The 10,965-nt window shown below is 41.8% G+C and overlaps 1 protein-coding gene across 1 annotated transcript; it reads left to right on the forward strand.

The window, feature by feature from the left end:
* On the forward strand, window positions 3,944-4,555 carry LOC8060296 (histone H4). Its single transcript, XM_002460205.2, has one exon. The coding sequence runs from the start codon at window positions 4,030-4,032 to the stop codon at window positions 4,339-4,341; it is 312 nt and encodes a 103-aa protein (XP_002460250.1). The 5' UTR covers window positions 3,944-4,029; the 3' UTR covers window positions 4,342-4,555.

The raw sequence follows: 10,965 nt of genomic DNA on the forward strand, positions 1-10,965 counted from the left end.
GGCAGGAAACACCGACGAACCACCGTAGACAATAATAAAAATATAATAAAATAAATAAATTCCACCTCTCAAGTTACACTAATAGCATGCCTGCTAATTAATGCTAGCGGCGCGGCGGCCGGCGGCCGGGAACGGGAAGCTGAGGTGCATCTTTCAGCGTCTCCTTCGCGGGGCAGTGTTTCCAGTGATGGACCATGAATCGGGCGTCTCTTCTGCTGATCACTATAGTGTTTAGCGTGCCGTGCTTGCTGACCCTGATGCGACACTGAAAAGCACGTATCACCAAACCGATTCCCGGTCGTCGCTCGCCGGACGCCGGTATACGAAGGCCAGCGGGCGGCGTCCAGGTGATTTTCTTCCTGGATCGGCACAGGGCCACATGTGCTTCTCGCTCGCCTCGCCGGTCAATCCTCCAACGTCATGCACGGTAGAATTTTTTACACCGCCGATCGAGGCGCCGAGTCTGTACACTAGCACAAGGCACGACAGGACACGAGACACCACACGGCTCGATCCGACCGAAGATCGGATGGAGTCTTTTCCTACGAATTCCACGCGTTTAGGCGGAGGGGTCGTCAGCGCGCGGCGTCGCGTACGTGGAAGCAAATTAACCGAAGGAGTTACCTTTATTTATCCGACCAATTCACCGTTAGAGATGTACTCACTCCGTTCAAATTCTATATTGTAAAGGTCTGTTTGAATCCACTTATGCTAAAAGTTAGACAAGTCTTGATAAAAGTTTTATGATAGTATGTTCGTTTGAACTCATCTGATAAATTTGTCGGTCATTCAATAATATTTTTTCTCATAATAAATTAACGAACAATACTTTCAGTCATGAATTTTCTGCCAAGCAAATATGCTCAATATAGCATCAAATAGATGAAGAGAAAGATGATGTAGAATAGAACGAAATAAGTTTTATAGAAATAAAACTTATCTACATTGTTTCAAGCACATGAAATCTCACAAAACTGGGGCATGGAAACCCTCACACCGAGACAGACCTTAGTAGCTAAAATTAGCAAACAAACCTGCTATAGACTATCTAAGGGCACTCACAATGCAGACTCTATCATAGAGTCTAAAGTTATTTATTACCTCGAACAATGTGGACTTGGAGTCTAAATAAGACTTGGAGTCTTATTTTTTCTACCTCTTTCTTCAATAAATATGTTGCCACATCAGTAAAATACCATAAATAATATGTAATTAATTGTCTTGGACTCTGTGATAGAGTATTGCATTGTGAGTGCCCTTAAAGTCTAAATAAGACTTGGAGTCTTATTTTTTCTACCTCTTTCTTCAATAAATATGCTGCCACATCAGCAAAATATCATAAATAATATGTAATTAATTGTCTTGGATTCTGTGATAGAGTCTTGCATTATGAGTGCCCTAACTATTAGATAGGCGGCCCGAATATAAAATAAATGTGAAAAGGATTAGGAAAGAGAAGACCTAACATTTGTAAAAAATATCAGTAATAAAACTTTTATTAGATAAATAAAACACATTTATTGTATAGCTTGACTCTTATAATTTGATTTATCGAACACTTGGCTCTATTATATCCTAAGTATGATTATGACACAGTGAATTCCTCGATAATTGCATCGTAAACTTGTAACAGAGTTGTTTGTTAATTGTGTATCGCCGGATTCACTCTACTTTGTCACGTGCCTTTGCTTCATAATAAAATGCAGACATGTTTTTTGGCCAAGTTGGAAACACTGCTGTGTAAAAGAAAAAGTCCAATTTACCTCCCTCAACTATTGTGTGATTGTACAATTTCCCTTCCTAAACTATAAACCATTGTTTTGACCTCCTTCAACTTTTGAAAGCGTTTGTTTTTGCACCTTCATTAGTTTCGATGGTGGTTTTGCTGGTAAAACGGGGGAGGTGGGTAAATCAAACTAGGTTTAAAGTCTAGGGAGGTAAATTAGACTTGAAGTTTTTTTAAAAGATATCCAAAATCATAAAAATAAAGTTTCAGTCTATCCAAATATTTTTACCTGGAAAAGATAATGCAATTGAAAAATCCTAAAATCTGGTTTATTTTTATAAAATTCATAACATCAAAAAATTATGAAACTAGGTTTACATTTATTTTCTAAAATCATGCTCGATGTGTCTTGTGGTGCCTTGCTTGAAAATGTTTGAATGTTTACAGGCTCATTTTGGTGTTTAATTTGCTAGTAGAAGCCCTTATTATCTATTTTAATTAGTCGATGTTAATCGTCCGACTATGCACAAGTGTCAGCAAAATGTCGCTAGGACTATGTATGTCTCGCATCTGGATATTTTTTCGTTATGTTAGGTCCTGTTTGGTTCCTCTTGTTAAATTTTAACTAGCTAAAAACTTTAGTCACTTTAGTAGCTAAAGTACCAAACACATTGACTAAAAGAGCTAAAATAGTTTAGTTCCATTTGTCACCTAAGAGCATCTCCAACAACTTAGAAAAAATCACTTGGTAAATCTTGAGTTTTAGGAAGTTGCTTTTTTATTTGGCAAGTAAAAAAAGACCTATCTCCAACAAGTTGCTATTCTCGCTTGGTAAAAATAGAGGATGACAGACGGGACCGGATCGAGTGGTGAGCGGGGCATCCTCCTCAACGCCGAATCAAAGCCGGTGTGCTCCTCCTCCGCCTCCAGCAACAATGGACCCAAACTGGCAAGCCCTGGCCGCAGCAAGCGAGCAGCTCGACTCGGCCTGCTTGGCTCTTCACCTCTGCGCCTCGCTCCCTGCCCCCGCCTCCCTGCGACTCCGACTCGCGACGCGGCGACGGCGTCCGCTCGCGCTCGGACTCCGATTCCGGCCTCCGTGCCCGGCCCCCGCCTCCCCGCCGGCCGCGGCCCCTGCCACGGTCCTTCTCCGCCTCCTACGTACGGCGCGGCGAGCTCCCGCGCTCTGCGTCCGGCGAGCGAGGGCGAGCGGGGCGTAGGCGGTCACGAGCGCGGCTATACGCGCGCGATAGCAAGTGCGGAAATTTACGCACGCGGCACCCTTGGATACACAGTTGGAATAAATACCAAGTTGATTTAGAGAGTTGTTGGAGAGAGTTTTTTATGTTTTACCAAATTTATAAGAATACTAAGTAAAATTTAGCAAGGGAAAACACCCTTAGTCTGCATGGCTGCATGCACCCTTCCGCACATACAATTCTGGTGACGCTGCACTGCCGTTTCTATGTACTACTCTTGATGATCAATATCAACTAATTATAATAGATACCGAGAGAGTCTACTAGCAAATAAGCACTAAACTGAGTCCATAAAGATTTAAACCATTTCAAGGTATGTACTATAAGATAGATAATGATTTTAGAGAAAATAAATATGAAACCGGTTTCATAATCCTCCAAGGTAAAATAATTTTTCTAAGGTTAAATAAGATTTTAAAATTTTTAATTGCATTATTTTTCCATGCATATATATATATATTTATATAATTTTTATTTTATTCTTATGATTCTTAGATACCTTCCGATTAGGAACCTTGACCTTAGTCTAATTTACCTAAACTGTTTTAAAATGTGAGGGAGGTTAAAAAAAAACAGCTAGTTTTATACAGCCCAGAGAGGAAAATCAGACTCGCAGGCTCGCAGCCCAGCATCTAGCAGCCCGCGACCGCCCACCAGGCTACCCGCTACCACGCAGCCAACGGCCAAACCCAAAATTTGCTGTTTCCCACCAGAAATCCCAAACTTTGCGTGCGATTTCCCATCCCCGCGCGCACCAGCGCCAAAAACTCCGGACGAAACCCACGCGCTCCTCGATCCGCCATCCCGCTCGCCCACCAATAGGAGTCGAGTCCTTCCCATCCAACGGTCCACGCCACGCCTCGCGCCCCTCACGCGGATCGCGGCCCCATCCAACGCCTCCCAGTTCGCCTCGCGTCTCTATATTACTCCTCGCCACCCGTCCCCATCCTCCATCCATCGGTTCCCAAGCTCCCCCGCACACCAGAAAAAAAAATTCCCCAATTGTTTGTCTCTGTCAGTGAAGAGGTCGCGGCGGCGGCGGCGATGTCGGGGCGCGGCAAGGGCGGCAAGGGGCTGGGCAAGGGCGGCGCGAAGCGCCACCGGAAGGTGCTCCGCGACAACATCCAGGGCATCACCAAGCCGGCGATCCGGAGGCTGGCGCGGAGGGGCGGCGTGAAGCGCATCTCGGGGCTCATCTACGAGGAGACCCGCGGCGTGCTCAAGATCTTCCTGGAGAACGTCATCCGCGACGCCGTCACCTACACCGAGCACGCCCGCCGCAAGACCGTCACCGCCATGGACGTCGTCTACGCGCTCAAGCGCCAGGGCCGCACCCTCTACGGCTTCGGGGGCTAGGATGGGCTGGGCGCCCTCTCCTCCTTTGAGTCTGTTTACCGGTCCGAAACGACTGAAATGTTAGCTGATTTATCGCGAGAGAAAATACTATTGGTTGACATAAAAAATACGGCTGAAAAGAAAAGCAAACGGGCTCAAGTTGAAGTGAACTGTGTTATGTTCCATCTCGATTTCTATATTTATAATCTGTTTAAATTTGTGTTGATGTTTATTACGATCGTTTTTTATTGTTCTGTTCCCTTCCGATTTTCATATTAATCGGTTTAAGGCCGATGTGAAAAGATTTTGGATTTTGCTATTGTAGCACATTCGTTTGTTTGTGGCAAATATTGTTTAATCATGAACTAACTAAGATCAGAAGATTCGTCTTGCGATTTACAGTTAAACTATGCAATTAGTTTTTATTTTTGTTTATATTTAATGCTTCATACATGTGCCGAAAGATTCGATGTGACAGAGAATCTAGAAAACTTTTTGGTTTTTGGGTGAACTAAACAATGCCTTTGGTGTGATAGTATTTTATTTCCCCGTTTTAGGTGAATAAAAAGGGACAAAAACCATATTTTTGACCCTTTTTTTTCATTTTATACTGGAATATCTTGTTTTTTATTCGCATAGGATATTGCATTTTATTAACTGCAATAATGCAACACAATCATCTATGCTACATCATAGTGGGACTTACACTCTTATACTCTTGTAATCATTATTTATATGTTGGTAGTGTTGCCATGCTTAATCGATAATGGTGAAAATATAACAAAAGGACTACGTAAACCCCAGGATTAGCACTGTGATAATGTAATTAACCCTTGATCGATGCTTTGTAACACCCTAAAAATTGTTTTATGGGAAATAGAGTGAAAATGATTTAATTTTGTATTTTTGTGTTCATGAAATATAGAGAGATAATATTTTTCATTAAATTAAAATTCATCATAGGACAAAAAAACATGTTTGAGCATACATATCAAGGCATTTTATTTACTGTGATGAGTGTATTTAAACTCAAAATTCAAAATGATTCAAAAGGGTTTTTAAATGAATTTCAAACGGTTTTTGAAATAAAAAAATGAAAGAAAAGTAAAACCTCTCCCTTCTCTCTCCCCGCGGCCCAGTCGCACGCTCAGCCGGCCCAAGCGCCCGCAGGCAGCCTGCGCGCCTTCCCCTCTTCTATCTGTCTGACGATCGGGTCCCACTCCTTCTCTCACTGGTCGGTGGAGCCCACGTGGCAGCGCCCTCTCCTTCCCCTTTCTTCTTCGACGTGACCGAGCAGGTCTCCTACCGAATCGGAAGCTCATCCCGATTTATGTGGGATTGGTTACCAAATCGCCTGCCTAAGCATCCGTTAAGTAGGACCAGTGCCTCCACCGCCTCCGTTTCTTTTTCCCTGCATGCTTTTGGTCTTAATTGCGTGCTGTAGCTCCGTTCCGGATCTCGCCGAGAGGATAGGGAAGCCGCCGCCGTGGGTTTCGCTCCGGGTTGTTCAATTCTCGCCCGCAACCACGTGCCGAGTTTCGCGTCGAGGTAACGAAGCTTCCAAGTCCCTTCCCTAATTTTCTACCGCGTTCGTTTGTTCTCACATCGGCGCCGAACCTGCACAGGAAGAGCCGTCCGCGGTTTTGCGTCGCGTGCCTTCCCCAAGATCGCCCGAGCTCCAATAGCACCCTAGGTGAGTTCACGAGGGTCCTCTCTTGCTCTCACTACCCTTCCCGTCGAAAACCGAGCTTCCTAGTGCCTTCTCCACCATCTCCGGCGAGCTCGGCTCTTTTTCGGCCATGGAGCCGCCGTGCTCTCTCTGCTCCGGCAGCACCCTTTCTCTCCCCTCCTGCTTCTAATCAGAGCCATCCATCGCAGATCCAACGATCCAGATTTCATGATACCCCTTCACTCGCACTTTTGCTAAAGACTCCCTGGAAGACTTCATGCTGAACCCGCGGTCCAAAGCGAACAGATGGAATACGCCTTTCAGTTTTGGAAATGTAAAGTCCGCTGAGTTGATTCAAAATACGTCAGGTATTTACAGAATTGCCACTGGAATTGTTTTGCTCATAAAATATTTATTCTAACTCCGTTTTGACCCATTCAAATTGCGTTGCATTCGTTTTAATGAACTCTACATGTTAGTAACATCATTTTCTCAGTTTAAAACTTTTTAATTTCGTGATCCTATTTAATCAATTATTTTTTTATATAAAATCTTAGAAAATTCATAACTTCTACGTTTTAATTCTGATTTTCGTGATCCTTACGTTTGTGTGATCGTAGCGCTGCGTAGAATATTTTGATAAACTTTTATATTTGTTTTACCACTGTTTGGTGTATTGTTCTAATTATAGCTTGTTTGCTTCGTGTATGATTGTCTACGTGGAATTGCGTGTTGTTGATTGATGATCGGGATTAGACGGTGAGCCGCACGTTGGTGATCAAGGTCAAGCTTTTGACGATCAACAGCAGGCTCAGGAGAGCTTTGATCAAGGCAAGTATAACTTGGGACTATCCTTGTCACCTATACACAATTAATATAACATTTATCATATACATGTGTCCACCTTGATGACCTTAGCAAAATCATAGATGATTATTATCCTGAATTCCTTGTTACCTATTTGGATATGCATTGGGTAGTTCTTGCTAGCGCTTGATTATTAATCCATGATCTTGTAACATGAATATTTAAATATAAAATAAATAATAAAATAAGCTTTCAAGCAACTTGAATATAAAGGGTGGAAAGAACTCTGGCTTTTGCTGGATTGATCTTGACCCTCCTTAAGGACTTATCCCTTGGCAAAAGCTGGGACAACTCGTACAACCATGAGGGCTATATGGCTCTGGCTTTAGTCAAGTATGAGTAATTTTTCTAGCTTGTTAGTGGTTACGCGAAAGGGCGGAGGGGCTGAACCGTTTTGGGTATAGTGTGAGCCCCTGTCCTTATGTGTATAGGCTGCGCGTCATTGTGCCATTTGGAAGGGGGTATCTATATCTGCGCGCAAAGAAAACCTTGCGACCCTAACTTGTTAGACGAACCTTTGAAAGACTTTATAGTGAACCCTGCCGGCTTTCCTTGGAAGTGAGCTAAGAGGTCGACGGGCCTCGGGCGAAAGGGTAAATCATGACTCATGGGTAAAGATGTACAATCTCTGCAGAGTGTTAAATCTGGTATACTAGTCGTGCCCACGGATACGGGCGACCCGAAAAACTGACGGAATAGATGGACGCTGATGAACATGAATAATGATGATAAATGATGGTTTATTATGTTGTTTATATGTGTTATTCTTAATTCTTGTATACATTGATCATGTGGTTATGGGATTTACTATGCTACCTTGACATTTGCTATCTAAATATAAATATAAATATGCTATCCACATATAAAAGCTAAATGCAGTCAAACCAGTGTCAGCTATTTGAGCCTCATGAACCCCTGGTTATACTTGTTGAGTACGATATGTGCTCACTCTTGCAATTTTCCCCACACCTCAGGAGAAGTTTTGGGCTTGTGATCAACCAGTCAGTTTGATCCTATGGAGAGGAGTTAATACCTGAAGTTTGGAGTTGTCTATCCGCTGTTTGTTACTGAAGGTTATCCCTTTTATACTAAGTACGTTATATATTTATGCATTGTCTTTTGATATTACCCCTTATTTATAGCTATATGTGAGATTTGACTTCTAAAACTCACATACGGTGCATATCTGGTTTTGTCCTTAAAATCGGGTATTACAAAGTGGTATCAAAGCAATGCTGACTGTAGGACGCAAGCCTAGTTTGAAATTGGTCGTCTTAAGGTTTTGGAATTGTCATAAAATCCTTGCTCTATAAATCTTGGTATTTTTATCCATACTATATCTCTATCCTTGCTATTTGTCTCTACCTTGTTGCTTATTTTAAAAGTACTTTTTCTCACCTTCACTCCTTGATTTGGTATGCTATTAGAACCTTTTCTTATCACCATCTTGCGTCTTTGAAACATAAGTTTTAGGATCTTTGCCCTTAATGAAGAGAACGATAATATCGCAAGTTGAGTGAAGTGTGCTTAGTTGGTTTGTTATTATGCTTATGTTTGATTTGGATCTTTGTAGTGATTGCAATGATCTTGTAGAATTACTTCATAATTTCATTAGTTTATAGACCTAAGGTATAAGGATTAATGAAATAAGTAGTTGGGTTTGGCTATCTCTTGTTTCTATCCCTTGCTGATTTCTGGAGCAGTTTGCAATAATGCTGGTGTATCTAAAGGTTCGATCGTGCAAAGTTTATTAAATTTTTCTGGGGACAACTAGACTTCAAGATCTTTCTCTGACCGCAAGAATCACCCTCATAGCTATTATGTTTTGGAAGTTACAAAAATCAAAAGATGATACAGATGTGCTGTCCAGAATCTGGACCAGTTTCGGGAACTTGCTGTTTGAGACAAATATAACTATAGAATTTGGAAAAGTGCTCTATAGAAACGTTATAGACGACTTGCTAAGCTTTCCAACGGTATAAGCTGGAACTTATTTGGCTAAGTATAACCTAAGATATGATATTTACAATTGGATGTTTCTGTTCTGTATCAAAGTCTGGACAGTTTTGGTATTCCCTATTTTCGGCCAAGTTAAAGATAGAATCTGGGAAAACATGGTATACGAAAGTTGTAGAGGATTTCCTAAGCTTTTCAAAAATGTAAGGATCATCTCCAGATGAGTTAAGTAGCTCGAGATATAATTTCTGGAATTTACTGCACCTTTGCTGAGACATTATCAGGAAGGATATTATGTTTGGTTATTTTACCTATGCTTAAAGACAGAACCTAAGGAGGACTTCTACATGAAAGTTGTAGGGAATTTCATAAGTTTTCTAACGATATAATCTTCAACTCTATTGGATTCACAGAATAAGAGTTATGTCTATTTTACTACGCTGGTGTTTTTCATATCATGAGAAAGTTTGAGGATATTTGGTCTTCTCTTACACATAAGTGCCTCGGGATGTCAGAAGTTCTTAATGTTAGTTAACTTGTCTGGAAAATATACAAGATACCTTTCTTGTGTCCCCTAGTTGACCTTTCCTAAGAGGGGTAGCCTAAATAAAGGGGTTACATGGAGAAGAATTGGTTAATGTTGGACCATATGTAAGGATCATAAGTGCTTGGTAAATTGGGTTTTGATTCAAGATATCATCCTATTTAGAGAATATTAATGGAGATATATGTCATTGCTGATACCCATGGATTAAGAGTTATGTTTAAGTGAAGCAACTTAATGGCGATAATGGTACCAATAGATGGAACTTAGTGTTGAAATTAACCTTGGATTAAGAGACTTGGTACAAGGAATTTAAAAGACTATGATGTGTAGCATCCAAAAAAAGGATAGGAGAACCAGTCCCTGTCCCCCAATCAATCTCGTCTTAAGGGGGGTAGTACCCTGATATCACAGGATGATACATTTTGAAGTGATAATTGTCTTCTGAGATATTCTATGACTACGATCAACTATTTATGCTGAGTTACTGACATTGGTCACTTGATGACGGGGAGTGTAGTGTCCCATATATTAGGAGCATAATATGACGCCTCTCATCCCGATGTGAGAAGTGTATGATCATCTCGTCTTTGAAGAAGGAATTGAGTATCAAGGTGGTCGACTCCTACCTGAGGAGGCAAATCCATGCTAAGCTATCATGTCTTTGAGTTGTAAGTCAATAAGTTGATAGTCAAGATGGACTCTGATCAATTATGAATAATAGGTATTCTATGGAAAATTTGAGTTTGTCTTTGGTATGCAAGTTGTAAAGTGGAAGGAGTTATCTAGATCTTTTCCTGTTTCTCTTTTGGAATCCGTGCTCTTCCGAATCTCGAGGACGAGATTCATTTTAAGGGGGTAGATTTGTAACACCCTAAAAATTGTTTTATGGGAAATAGAGTGAAAATGATTTAATTTTGTATTTTTGTGTTCATGAAATATAGAGAGATAATATTTTTCATTAAATTAAAATTCATCATAGGACGAAGAAACATGTTTGAGCATACATGTCAAGGAATTTTATTTACTCTGATGAGTGTATTTAAACTCAAAATTCAAAATGATTCAAAAGAATTTTTAAATGAATTTCAAACGGTTTTTGAAATAAAAAAATGAAAGAAAAGTAAAACCTCTCCCTTCTCTCTCCCCGCGGCCCAGTCGCACGCTCAGCCGGCCCAAGCGCCCGCAGGCAGCCTGCGCGCCTTCCCCTCTTCTATCTATCTGACGATCGGGTCCCACTCCTTCTCTCACTGATCGGTGGAGCCCACGCGGCAGCGCCCTCTCCTTCCCCTTTCTTCTTCGACGTGACCGAGCAGGTCTCCTACCGAATCGGAAGCTCATCCCGATTTATGTGGGATTGGTTGCCAAATCGCCTGCCTAAGCATCCGTTAAGTAGGACCAGTACCTCCACCGCCTCCGTTTCTTTTTCCCTGCATGCTTTCGGTCTTAATTGCGTGGTGTAGCTCCGTTCCGAATCTCGCCGAGAGGACAGGGAAGCCGCCGCCGTGGGTTTCGCTCCGGGTTGTTCAATTCTCGCCCGCAACCACGTGCCGAGTTTCGCGTCGAGGTAACGAAGCTTCCAAGTCCCTTCCCTAATTTTCTACCGCGT

Source organism: Sorghum bicolor, chromosome 2 (assembly GCF_000003195.3).
Source record: "Sorghum bicolor cultivar BTx623 chromosome 2, Sorghum_bicolor_NCBIv3, whole genome shotgun sequence".
Lineage (NCBI taxonomy): Eukaryota > Viridiplantae > Streptophyta > Magnoliopsida > Poales > Poaceae > Sorghum > Sorghum bicolor.

Excerpts from the sequence above, each read along its gene's own strand:
- LOC8060296 (XM_002460205.2), top strand. The coding sequence starts at position 4,030 with ATGTCGGGGCGCGGCAAGGGCGGCAAGGGGCTGGGCAAGGGCGGCGCG.